This window comes from Myotis daubentonii, chromosome 12 (genome assembly GCF_963259705.1).
Source record: "Myotis daubentonii chromosome 12, mMyoDau2.1, whole genome shotgun sequence".
NCBI classification, from domain to species: domain Eukaryota; kingdom Metazoa; phylum Chordata; class Mammalia; order Chiroptera; family Vespertilionidae; genus Myotis; species Myotis daubentonii.
Genome location: NC_081851.1, coordinates 53,888,076 through 53,902,205, shown reverse-complemented (window position 1 = coordinate 53,902,205; position 14,130 = coordinate 53,888,076). Strand labels below are relative to the sequence as shown.

Sequence of the window (14,130 nt, the reverse complement as noted above, 5' to 3'; positions counted from 1 at the left end):
ATGACACAACCTAGAAAAAATAAGTGCCAAGCATAAGTGCTTAAAAACTGTTGCCAACATATTTCCCCTTTCCTTAACTTTAGAAACTCCTATGCAGGTGAATTTTATAGACATTCAGGTTTGGGCCAAACAAAACAGCAGTAACAGACCCAGTTTCAGAGTCACATGACCTGACTTATAGTCTTAGTTAACTTGCTGTGTGACATCAGGCAAGTCAGTTAACCTTTGGGACACAAAGTTCATGAGCTGAAAACTGAATTAAGCTAGTCTTCTCCCATCCTTTTCATTACTTGGAGGAAAATAATTTGGAAAGGATAATTTTGAAGAATCAATTTTAAGACATCATGATAACAACAAACCCAACATACACATGCCCAACACAGGACTTTTACATGGTAGGTATTCAAGAACTATTTACTGAATGAATGAATATGTCCAAACAGCTCCCCATGAACTAATTCATGAGCTATAAGCTCCTTTCTAAATTTTCCCACCACCCCAACTACTCCATACCCTCCCTTCCATAAGGTAAGAGCTACTTAGCAGGACTCCACAATGGCAATTTTAATTTTTAACTTTGTGTTGTGATGTTTCAGAGTTTATGCAGCTCTCAGGGAGAAGCAGTTGTCACCATGGCAACCTTCAGGCCACTGCAGTGAGTGAAATTAGTGCCTGCCCAGACCTAGTAATTGCTGTAGTCTTTTCCTCTTGGCTTCCTAGCAGTGGATGCTTGAATACAAAAACCGAGTGGGCTCCAGCCAGTGAGAGTAATAGTGTACAGCAGTAAACGATCTGTTAGCTGATGCTTACATTTCAGACAAATTGAGGAGGTTGTCAAAGGCCTTAGCTTCTATCTTTTCCAGGGAATCACTCTGAGAAATTTCACTAGGGAGAGAGGGGAAAAAAAAAGAAGAAACATGAAATAAATGACTGTCTGCATCATAAGCAGCTGTGTATGTGGCCCAACAACTGGGGTGTCCTTTTAAAAAAGAACAGTGGCACCTTTAGCTGTCCTCACATAATGAAGTGCTAACACCTCCCTTTAGGAGCCCTGATGGGCATCTACAACCCAGGTACTGTTGAAATGCAAGTTTCAGTAATCCCTGTTTATTTACAACAGGATTTTTTTTTCTTGTTTATTATGACACTAGGAGCCCAGTGCATGAATTTGTGCACCTTGAAAGGAACTGTGGGCCACAAGGCTGCTGTGGGCATAGGGGTGGGTCTCGGCCTATCCTCCATGCCCCTTCCTGGCCCCTCCCACAGAGGCCCCCCGGTCCTCTGTCTGCCAGCAGCCCTACTCCTACTGCCTCTGTGCTGGCCCCGCTCAGACCCGCTGATGCTGATGGCCTGGAGCGATTGGGGCCAGCGCTGTCAGTGGGTGCAAGCAGTGGCTGCTGCCCTGATCACCCCTCAGGAGCAGGGGGAGGTGGAGAAGCCCTCAGAGGCAATGGGGGCCAGCAGGTGTGAGTGCAGGGTGGGACTGCAGCACGCAGGAGCAAAGAATTTTGAGTAACCACAAGAGGATCAGCTCAATGACAGCGGCCAGCACCCCACCTTGGTCTGGTGCCCCCACTCTCCTGCTCCACCATCCCACTGTGGCCGACGCCTGCCATGTTCTGCACTCTGCTGCCTGCTGCCCATGCCCACCATGTCCCGCACACGCCCCTTGGTGGTCAGTGCATGTCATAGTGATTGTTGTTTGGTTGTTCCACCATTTGGTCTATTTGCATATTAGCCTTTTATTATATAGGATGGCATCATAGATTATTAGAAGTCAACAGGCCCTTTGAGAAAATCTAGTCAGATTCCCTTGTTTTACAGCAAATTGAGTTTCTGAGAGGAGAGGCGCCTATTGTTTTTTCCCATTTATTTTTCATTTATGCTTGTATCGTTTCTTTTAAATAATTTTTCAATTAACTCAAACTCAATATTTTTTTGTACTAGTTTCAGGTATATAGCATAGTGGTTAGATAATCATATACTTTACAAAGTTTTCAGCCTGTCCTGGCACCATACATAGTTATTACAGTATTATTGATTATATTCCCTTTGCTGTAGTTTACATTCCCATGATTGTTTTGTAACTACCAATTTGAATTCCTTAATCCCTTCACTTTTTTCACCCAGTCCCTGAACTCCCTCTTCTTTGGCAACTATAAGTCTATTCTCTGTATCTATGAGTTTGTTTCAGTTTTGTTTGTTCATTTATTTTGTTCTTAGATTCCACATATATGTGAAATCATGTGGTATTTGTTTTTTCTGACTGATTTATTTTATGTAACACAATACCCTCCAGGTTCTTCCATGCTTTTGCAAATGGTAAGATTTCATTCTCTTTTATGACCAAATAACATTCCATTGTGTAATGTACCATAGCTTTTTTGTCCACTCATCTGGTGGTGGGCACTTGGTTTACTTCCATATCTTCACCATTGTAAATAATGCAGCAGTGAACATAGGGGTGCATATATTCTTCCTAATTAGTGTTTTGGTTTTTTAAAAAATATATATTTTATTGATTTTTTACAGAGAAGAAGAGAGAGGGATAGAGAGTTAGAAACATTGATGAGAGAGATCAATCAGTTGCCTCCTGCACGTCCCCCAGTGAGGATGTGCCCGCAGCCAAGATATATGCCCTTGACCGGAATCGAACCTGGGACCCTTCAGTCCACAGTCCGAAGCTCTATTCGCTGAGCCAAACCAGTTCAGCAGTGTTTTGGTTTTTTTAGGATATATACCCAAAAGTGGAATCACTGGGTCATAAGGATGTTCCATTTTTAATTTTTTGAGTATTCTCCATGCTGTTTTCCAGAGTGGCTGCACCAGAGGCACCTACTGTTTATAGGAATGTTTCAGGATCAGGATCAGGCTATCTGGGTTCCCAACTTCATCATTTTAGTGAGGTTTTCATTTGGGTTGAATTCGTTGTTTCATAACTCTTTCCCTTTCCCCAAATCCTGTTCTGAGGCAAAAGCAAGGTGGTCACCTCCTGCACATAGTATCTTTCTGGTTGTGACTGTCTATTTCTTTGACTGTTTTTCTCTGTTAGCAAATTGAGGACAGAGAGTATGTCCCATTCACTTCTGAACCCTGGTGGCATCATAATGCCTGGCACATTGGGAATGAATGAATGCATAGATTAATGAATGAATTGATTTTTTTTTAAAAAAAGACACAAAAGTAAAGGAAACAGTTTTGCCATATACCACCTCCAAGCATGTAGGTAATGTCAATGTTATTCTAAAATCCCAACATAAGCTACCATTTACTGCCAGCTAAGAAAAATGTCTCAAATTCACAAATTGTACATTTGCGTGTTTTTTAAGGTTAACATTCATTGAAGCCTTCAGATTTGATGAGAGCTTTAGCACACAGAAAGGCTGAGCCTAGGGCAGTTAATGCCTTTTATGAACACAGTAATGGATCATTCCTGGGCTGATTCATCTCATTCCTACCTAATGGTTTGCTTATTTAACTATGGCTGCCTTTTTTTTTTTACCAGGGGGTCTCAATGCATTGAAAGTTCTCAAAACTCACCATGTAAATGTGAGAGCAGAAGAGAAGAATTAGGTTCAAGCAAACTGACATTTCTGTAACCTGCAGTGAATTTCTCATAATATGCACTAATTCTTAAGGAATTATTTTTACTGTACTCATTGCTTGCTAATATCCTAAAGAGAGTCAGAAGTTCCTCAAGGAGCTGGAATTGCTTTGAAAGCCCAGTGGATTGTTAAAAATCAGAAAAGGCCCCTTAGGTCTTTTGACTCAGACTAACATTAAGGAGGATACCGGAATCCTGGAGTACTGAGAAAGTTCTCTCTCCATGTGTGGAGTCTTGGACCATAGAAGCTGAGACCCAGGGCAAAGGATTAAAGTTACATCTGAACAAATGTGAGATCACACTGCCTTTCCAGGCTGCTCTGCACTTTGATAAATACCTCTGATCAATAAGGCTGTAAGTATTGTGTTTTTGTCATTGCTTATTATATTTTAGATACAAAGATTATCTTTCCATGCACAATAAACTTCCAACACGTTTTCTTCTATGTGGTGTTATCTAAAAATGTGACACAAGGAAATAACTACTGTAGCAGGAGAATTTTTATGATTGGAATCTATCATCTTTTCTACTTGAGAAGTTTATCATCACTTATCAAAATACATTCAGTTCACTGAAGCAAGGTTAATTATCTAGATTTTAATGACTCTTGAAAATCATACCTCTCTTCAAAGGTTCCTAGATATTATTTGTATTAATAAGATAAAAGTACTAGGTTTCCCAAAATATAGTTTCTCTCCTAGAAAAATGATCCCCTTTCAACTATGCTTTCCCTTGGAAAAATTTATTATTCCAATTATAAATGTCTTTTGATATGCAGTATCTTACTTACATTTTTATGACCTCATTAAGTCCTCTGAAAGCTTGAGATGGAATTACTTTGATACGGAGATAGGTGAGTGATCTAGAAAAGAAAAAAAGGAAAGCCAAGAGTTTAAACTTTAAGATTGGGTGCCTTTTAAGTTCATGAATAAAATGTGTGTGTGTGACTACAGAGCTCTCAACAACTGAATTTAGGTTGGGAATTCTAACTTATATCCATAAAGAGATGTGCCATGAATTATTGCTGGTCTATATCAAACTGTGTAATTTTTTGGTTAAAATCTGAACTTTGGGATCAGACACATCAGGTTCAAATCCTCACTCTCTTACTACCTGGCTATGTGATCCTGATCATGTCATTTAAGCCCTCTGTTTCAGTTTCTTCATCTATAAAACTAAAATAAGATAACCCATGTGAAGGACAGGGCTTCGCACCAAGTAAATAGTTAATACATAGTTCTAAAGTGATCCTATAAGTTTGGTTGGGAGGGTGGAAAAGAAGCTTTCTTGGGTAGAGTGGAGAAACAAATGGTAAAAATACAACTGAAAATTAGGCAGACAGGAGAAGGGAAGATCTATTAAGAACATGCCCCATCTTCTCCAGGCAGCTTATTATCCCAAGAGCACTTGCTAATATGGTTAAATCACACGGGCATCACATGCCATTTTTGGGGAACATCTATATAGCACATTTCCTTCAGGCACTCACTTATATCCAGAGGAACAATCTAAGTGTTCTTGAATTGAGATAAAAATTATGCATTACATAACAGTTGAGAATAGAATGATTACTCAGCAACAGCAAAAACTAGAACAAGACGATGTACAAGTGATAAAGGAACTTGGAGTTATGATAACTCAGAAGAAAGCATCAGCCAGGTAGGGATGAATGTTCAACATTTATCAAGCACCTACAGTGATTCAAAATTTTAGCACTAGGACTGGCAGAGAGAAGGGGCATGGAGCAGGACATTTCAGGTGGGAGAAGAATATCATGACAATGAGAACAGAGGTGGGAGGTACTGCCTTGCTTTTCATTATCTATGCATCAGAGACTGCCTTAGCTGCTGGGACAGAAAAGCTCCATGATGAGCATATTTGAGTCAGTGAAATGTCTTACAGTTCCAGAGAGACTTGCTGCTGGTATAAAGTGCTATGTGAGTGATGCACACCAACCTATAACCTTGTTATAGCTACTCAACAATGGAGTGAGTAGATATTCCCCTTTAATAGCAGAAGAAACTGGATCACAAAGATATTAAGTAATTTGAACAAGGTAACAGGACTAAGCAGATTGAGACCAAATTTTCTTCCCACTGGCAATATTGGGCCAAAGTATGTGATTCCCAATCCACTCTTTTTGTTTCTTCCCTTGCCCCCCAATTTTATTGAGGAATACTTGACAAACATATATATTTAAGGTCTTCTACATGATGATTTGATATATACACATACATTATGAATAGTTAACTTTTGTTGTGGTGAGAACACTTAAATTAAGATGTACTCACAGCAGCTTTCAAGTATACAATCCAGTATTATTAACTGTAGTCACCATGCTGTACATTAGATCCTCAGAACTTATAACTAATAGTTTGTACCCTTGACCTCTACATTTTCTTCTCTCAGGCCATGGCAATCATTCTATTCCCTGTTTCTATGAATCAGCTTTAACAATTTTTTTTTAGAGTCTACATATAAGTGATGCCATGCAATATTTGTCTTTCTCTGTCCAGCTTATTTCAGTTAGCATAATGCCCTCCAGGTTCACTCCATACTGTCACAAAGGTAGCTTTTCTTCTCTCTTTTTTTTATGGTTGAAAACTATTCCTTTGTGTGTGTGTGTGTGTGTGTGTGTGTGTGTGTGTGTGTGTGTGTGTGTGTTTATATATCACATAGTTATATTTTCTATCTATTCATCTGTCAAAGGACATTTAGGTTGTTTCCTTATCTTGGCTGTTATAAATAATGCTGCAGTGAACATGAGAGTGCAGATATCACTTTGAGATAGTGATTTCATTTCCTTTGAACATCTACCCAGGTAATGCCCTCTCTTTCAGTGAGCACAGTGGTGGGACAGGCCTTGTAACCTTGCTTTTCTTGAGAGGAGGCATGTCACACTCTTGATATTCCTCCTGCAAAGCATCTTACCGACAGTTCCTCTCTGGGGCTAATGCAAAGCAATTTCATTGCAGAAAAATGCTTTCATTCAAGATTCTCTTAGAGATGGTACAGCCTTGAGGAAGTAAACCAAACTTGATCCTCTGAATCTATTCCTGAAGACAGTCTCCCCAAGTACACCGTTCAATACCCAAACAGGGCATCCAAGAGGAATAGGGACAGTGGGGGAGAAATCTTCTTACGATGGCATGTTTGCTTCCTATATTTCTTCTGGAATCATGTCCGCTTGGCTTACTGATTAAAAACACAGTTTTATTGCTCTCTGCACTGCCAAGTCAATAAATTTCCAGAAGAGAAAGCTGTATTCTACTGTACCCCATGCAACATCAATAAAACTGACAGCCAAATTCTGATTCCAGAGTCTTTATTGCTGGGGATAATGCAGTGCAGAACATATTTTGAAGAGTGTTTACATAAAAGCTTCCACTGAACACTTCAGAGCCATTTATATGCAAATGAAACCCCCAGGCTGAAGCCATTCCCCAGGCAGTCTCCTCCTCCATAAGGGTACAAGGTGTGGCTCTCAGAGGAGCAATTTGGCTCAGATTTGACCAGGGAGGTTGTTTGATATAGGGACAAGGGATGAGGAGCAAAGGTCAGACAGAAGTGAAAGAAGCAGTAGATCATGCACTGGCTGTCCCCAATGACTATGGAAAATCCCTGGTACAAGATGAAAATTTTGAAGTTGATGTTGATGCCACAGAGCAGGAAAGGCAGAGTGATTGAGTTCCCACCATAAAAGAGCCACGGGGCAAACAGCAGGTAGTTTTGTGGTTGTGGTTGGGACCAGAGAATGGGGAGAGAGGTTGAGTGAGGTAGGGCCACTGAGCTTTTCACAACAGACGTATTCTCTTAAACCCATGTGGAGAATGTGTTTCTGTGAATCCAAAACTGTTCCCCCCCCCCCACTGATTTATATTTTTATTTGAGAGATGCTATGTCTTTATTTCCATTGCATCTTCAATTGGCAGCAGTTCCTAAGCATTCAAGTGTATGTCTCCTGTATTTAAATGTGTTTGTTCACGTGGCCCATGATTTATTCATGACCATTTGAATGCACTTCCATTAAGGTGCTCTATTCTTTGATGGATGCTTCTATGATTCTTTCCACAAAGCCAGAAACTTTTAGCAATGTGGTTGTCTCAATTACACTGCTATTCTACTCCCACATACATCCCAGAAAAATTCTCACACTGATACTTAAGGGCAACTGTACAAGGATTGTCTTCATAGCATTGTTGGTGTCGGGTGGGTTGGAGGAACCTGAGTATCCTCTGCTGAGCGAGGGAATGGTAAAATGTGGACAGTATACACCTACCTAATTGGTCAGCAGTGAGAAGCAAGCATCTAAAGCATGATTCTAAGATCCACACACAGCATCATGTGTGGATCTTAGAATCATGGTGAAAAGAGAAAAAAGTAAGAAATTACTGATATATATATATATATCTCAGTAATATATATTTATGTATATATATGTACAGAATTAAAATACATACACATCAAACATAGACATTTAAAAAGAAAACATATAAACATACATTTGGATGGTTGCCCATGGTGAGTCAAAAGGAAGTAGGAGAAGGGGATAAGATAAATAACTGAAAACAGAGAGGGACTTTGAATGGACCAATGATAATGTTTCTTGAAGAAATATAATCAACTTAATGCTCTGTACTATGAGAAAAATGGAAAAGAGAAAAAGTTTTATTTTGATGTATCGAGTTTCCTCCTCCTCTTCCCTCCCTCCTTCCTCCTTTTCTTCCTTCCTTTTTTGCAGTTAGGCCTACATGCATTCCAAGACTTTTGTGAACTTCAGGGACTCTTGTGGGAAGGCCAATCAGTATCATTAGATATAGAACAGAAACCAAGGAGAACTGGGGGAAAAAGGCCAAAGGCACGGACTGTTCAGCGACTCTGCTGTTCAGGGTCAAAAGAGGCATGAAAGCTATGCATAAAGCAAAGAAAAATAAAGGAAGGACAGCCTTTTCTGTCTCAGACAAATAGAATCATTCTTCCAAACTATGGATCTCAGATGATTAGTAAAGAGCCAGGATTAGTGGGCAAATGTGAGTTTGAACTTGCAGGGTGGGGCGTTCTCTCTGCCTCTTGAAAAGTGAGATGGCTGTGGAAGAATATGGCTGTGAAACCATATGTAGCTGCTTACATTTATTACATTTTCACAGTCCTTTGTACAGTTTTAAACTTTGATTTCTAAATGAATAATGTAGCATAGGTGACACCTGGAACATGGCCAAAACCCACCTTGCCCAAGTGCCTTTGACACAGATGTTGAAACAAATACTTAGATCGGAAGATAAAGGTTGCCTTCGTTTCATCATTTTTGGAACCTCCATCTACTCAAGAATCCTGCCTGCAAGTTCCTCACCCTTCCAGTTATAAAGTTGAAGTAGAAATAGCCAGACTATCTTCCTTAGAATTGGAATAAAGCACTCACCCTAGTTCTGAGATCTTGTAATTGGTTATGACTCTGGTGAAGCCCTGTGTTTCTCTGCATCATCTACATTGGGCCCAACAATATTTGGAGAGTAGGAGTGTGCCTGCATGCCTTGGATTATATCTGCTTCCCCCACACCATGTTGGTGCTTGTTTTTGTCTTGATTCCTTATTCTGTAACCTGCAGGTCCTCTCTAATTGTTCCTAATGTCTCTTGAATACTCAAGGTTGGGCCTTGAGCCGCTCTTCTTTTTCTCTCCTGACTGATAACCTTCAAAGGAGACAATCTGTCCAGCCCACTGAATTGTTAATGAACCCTCAAAATAATGTTAGTTGGAGAGCTTTAGAACCAAGAGGACTCTGTGTCCCCCTTCAAGGAAATCTAGGATTTGGAAATCCTTGCTTACAAAAACCTATCAATTGGGAGACGTTTGTTTTATCAAAGGGTTCTTTTTTCTACAAAAAGATTCCAAGCACAGTTCCTTTAAATAACAAACTTCATAGGTGAATTGGAAATATGGTTCAGTGGGTACACTCTCTCCTTTTAAAGACAGGCCATGCATAAAGCCAATAACAACTGCAGGTTCCCCACCTCCCTTTGGTTTTTAAGAGCTTGGAGCACACAGTTCAGGGCAGGACCCACTTCTGAAGCCCATAGATTGAGCAGGGGCAGAGGGAGACAAGAGCCAGGGAAGAGATGCAGCACCAATCTGGAGCCTTCAAAGCTTGGGTGAAGTCTTTGGTCACTTTGCTGGAGCTTTTACCTTCCTTCTGTTACCAGTGAATCAGGTACTCGGTTCTTGAGTTTAGCAAAGGAAGAATTCAGAGCCAAGAACTCTAGTGCCAGAGGAAGTTTAATTAGCAAGCAAGGCACAAGTACACTAGAAAAGAAAGACTTGAGCCCACTGCTCAGAGAGCTGCATTGGCCTTTTAGAAAGAAGGTCACAGAGGCAGAAGCAGTGAGCTAGCTGGGCTTCATGGACTCAGGAAACAAGTAACAGAGGCAAAAGGGGGGCCCTTGGAAATAGGTTCAGGGGGTTAGCCCAAGATGAGCTGCCCCTGCTCACTGCTACCCTGGTTGCAAGTCTCATGGAGACCTTTAGAGCTGAAGAGAAAGAAAGCAAAGACACAGGCCTGAAGACAGTAGACATGGGAGAGAAAGAGAGAGAGAGAGAGAGAGAGAGAGAGAGAGAGAGAGAGAGAGAGAGAGAGAGAGAGAGAGAATGAGAACACTGGGTCCTTTGTCTTAAGGGTTTTTATCTGTTTTCTAAAGGCGGGAATTTTAGGGGAGGTGTCAGGAGAGGATCTCAAATAGGATATTCATCAGCTTTCCAGGTGTATCCCTTAATATGCTGATTCATCAAAATGAGGAGGATCAGGGTCATGATCTCTACTGGTTGGTCAGTCCTAGGGTAGGGGGTCATTGGTTATTGCATCTGGTCCTGATGCCAGCCGTGGTAATGCTTGGTCTGCTTTTGCTGCTTTTCTGGGCCTGGAACTGAAACACAACTGAGGCCTAAATGTTATGCTGGTTGGACTAAAACTCTGTTAACAGACCTGAAGCTTTGTTCCTAAGATTATTTGATGCTGATAAGAACCTCATTGTTCTGAAGGCTTTAATGCTTGAGGGAGTGGTATGTGGGAGAAGGAGGCAGGTAACTAAGGATGCTGGATGAGGCCAGTTTGAATCAGTCATCTGTCTCAGTTTCCCCATTCTACTTGCCAAGGAATTTTCCTAGCTTCTAACTATCGTGCCTCACTTCTGCCCAGCATGACAGAAGTGAAATATTTTTATTCACTTCCCTCTAATTGTTTAGAAAAGCCATCTATATTATTGACTTAGGAAAGCTACAAACATCCATCCATCTTTTACAGATGATTAGTTTATTGATGGAGCTACACACGCTGAATTTTAAAACACTACAAAATCAAAGGGAAGGGAAAAGAGAAATCAGAGATGATAAAAGCTTTTTGCCTAATAAACTCATTGAAATAGGAGGGAGGAACATTAGCTTATTTAAATTCAAAAGAATGTTAATGTTTTTGTATTTATAATATAAAACCTTGTTCTATATTTAACAGAAGCTTAAGAATTTCTGTATTCTTTTCAAAGCTGCTCAGTAATTACAATAAACTTGCTTTCATCTTGAAATGATATAAAATGGCTTTTCTCTTTCCAAATGATTTAAATCTTTGTGATTTCAAGTGCATTGATCTATTTGGTAACTTTATTACTTGGTATGCCTTCATTTGTTGGCCTCTTGTCTTTAGCATTTACCTTGAGGGAGCTGAGACTGCAATGTTAACTGAAATATGAAGTCAGTATAGATGGACATCCAAAATGTTAAGTTTTACTTCAGAAACTTTTGGAGCATACCTTAAAAATACATCCAGGCAGCCCTAGTCGGTTTGGCTTAGTGGATAAAGCATTGGCCTGTGGACCGAAGGGTCTCGAGTTCAATTCCTGTCAAGGGCACGTACCTCCATTGCAGACTCCTCCCTGGTCCAGGCTCTGGTCAGGACTCATGCAGGAGGCAACCAATCAATGTGTTTCCTCATGTCGATGTTTCTCTCTGTCTTTCCCTCTCTTGCACTCTCTCTAAAAATCAATGGAAAAATATCCTTGGGTGAGGATTAAAAAACAAACAAACAACACATCCAGGTAGTTCTATTGTTTGACTACTTCTTTAAGCAGGTATTGTATTTGGCTCAAAGGATCAGAGTGAAAGGTCCACTTGCAGGTGATTTGGTTCAGCCCCTCACTTTGCAGTTGAAGAAACAAGTTAGGAAAAGTGAAATGACTTCCCTGAAACTACCTGGCAATTCAGTGGCAGGTCTGGATTATAACGTAGGTCACTTCATTCCTGGTCCAGTGTTGTGTCCTTCACTAATCAAATCACATCAGTACTTTTCTTTGGGGGGAGGGGGGTTCATACATCCTGCTACATGATCCTCTGGTTCTCCTGTGAAAACCAGACTTCTGATGGAGCCTTCAGCTTCTTGAAGGTATATGCTCACAGCTTTAACATTAAAGATGGGAAGAGATCAGCCAAAGAACTTATATGCATATATACATAACCCATGGTCACTGACAATAGGGTGGTGAAGGCCTGAGGTGGAGCGGGGGGGGGGGGGGGGTTAGAAGAGGTCAATGGGGGGAAAAAGGGGACATACGTAATACTTTCAACAAAAAGATAAAAAAAGATGCAGCTCAAATTCCTCTTCCTCCATGATGCTTCAGATTCTACCAGAATGGGTTTTCTTTCTCTCTTTGGTTCTCATCAGCATTTAATAACTACATAGGTTTTTGTTTGTTTGTTTACTGCACTGTTATTTGAAATTTACCAGGAGCCCTGTATGAACATTTCGTCTGTTCCACCATTGGACACCCAGGCTCTGGTGGATTCTGCCTTCATATGTATCTTGCTTCTAGTCCTTTATCCCTTTCCCACTGCCACTCTTCTTGGCCTTTTTCCCCCCTCCACCTTGACTCAACTACACTCCCCAAATTGGTTTCCTCTCACCCTGTCCTGGGTTTATCCTGCCCAGTCTAGATTAATCTTCCTTATAACTCCTACTGTGTCACACTTAGATATCTACAGATGTCTCAGCCTTGCATTCAAGGCTCTGTAAATAAAGGCTCAAACTTCATTTGTCAGTCCTATCACTCATCATTCCTCTCATATAACTAGTATACTAAACTTGCGCTGTCCAGCACCACAGCCACTAGCCACATGTGGCCACTGAGCGCTTAAACTATGGCCAGTCCAAGCTGAGATCCATTGTAAGTGTAACATACACACTAGATGTTGAAGACTTAGTATGAAAAAGAATGGAAAGTATCTCATGAATAATTTCATATTGATTACATGTTGAATAATATTTTGTACATATTGGGTTAAATAAAGTATTTTATTAAAACTAATTTCACCCTTTAAAAGCTTTTTAAATGTGGCTATTAGAAAATAAAAATGACACCTGTGACACATTATATTTCTACACAGTGCCTATCTAGACAAATCAGACTATTGTGCTTCCTGAACTTGCCTCACTTTCCTTTCTTCATTCATACCGTCTCCACCATCTGGCACATCTGCACTTCTCTGCTGGTCAAATTCTACTCTTGTTAAAGGTTTGTCTTGGGTGCTACATTCTTTAAGGAATGTGTCTTCCCACCAATTGCATGTGCTTTCTCTTTGGACGTAGCACAGTGGGGGTAGTGAAGAGTATATTTCTGCAGCCAGGCTGTCTGGGTTTAAATCATCACTTCATTCTATATCTATAAATGATGATGATGCTAAGTAACCCAGAGATTTTTGAAATTAAGAAAATGTCTATATAATACTGCTACAGCGTCAAGCACAAAATAAGGCTCAGTAAGTACTTTTAATTCATAGCTGCTTACTGTGAAAAACTCAAGCTTCCCCACTTTTGCCTTCCTTGTCGGGGGTGGAGTAGGGTGGGTTCAGGATTTTGGAATGCACTCTTCTACTTAAGGTCATCCTTAAGCTTATAAAATGGTGACTTGTTCCAAACACTTGACTATCTGCTGATTATACATAGGACAACTGAGAGGAAGACTAACCACACCCAATTGGCATCTTTCTTTTGGGTTCAGGTATCTCTTATAGGCCTCCCCTAATAGCTTTTAAATAAATGGTAAAGAACAACTCTCCATTAAATATTTCAACTCTAGGGAGCCACTCTGCAGAGTCCACATTTGCTCACTGATTTAAAGAAGTTCAGTCGAAACTCTGCCATTGAAAGTGCAGTTTGAGTGGCCGTCCTCTAAGACGGCCATTGCAGAGCACCGGCCAAGCTGCTAGGTGCCTATGAATTATAATGGGAACCACGATGTTCAAGAAGCTTCCTGGATAATGGATTTTCCAAGTCATTTGTGCTACAACTAAATTAAAAATATAAAGCCTTGGAGGAAAATGGTATAATCTAGGCTCTCACTCAAAACCCATTTCAAGGTTTCTCAAGACACAAAGCAAAATGATCTAATCTTTACCCCCTAAACTAGAATTCTCCTAGCAATAATATAACATGACAAGAATAACTCTGGTAAATAAAAGTACACGTTGAATTCTTCCAGGGGGGATGTC

General features: G+C 40.4%; 1 protein-coding gene across 1 annotated transcript in view; it reads right to left on the bottom strand.

Annotated features, from left to right (window-relative positions):
• LHCGR (luteinizing hormone/choriogonadotropin receptor) overlaps positions 1–14,130 on the bottom strand; it is a 59,027-nt gene that overhangs the window by 33,371 nt on the left and 11,526 nt on the right. The window contains exons 2-3 of the mRNA XM_059660741.1: positions 4,395–4,466; positions 811–885 (exon numbers count right to left, since the gene is read on the bottom strand). Coding sequence (XP_059516724.1) covers positions 811–885; positions 4,395–4,466 — 147 coding nt within the window. The remainder of the gene's footprint in view (positions 1–810; positions 886–4,394; positions 4,467–14,130) is intronic.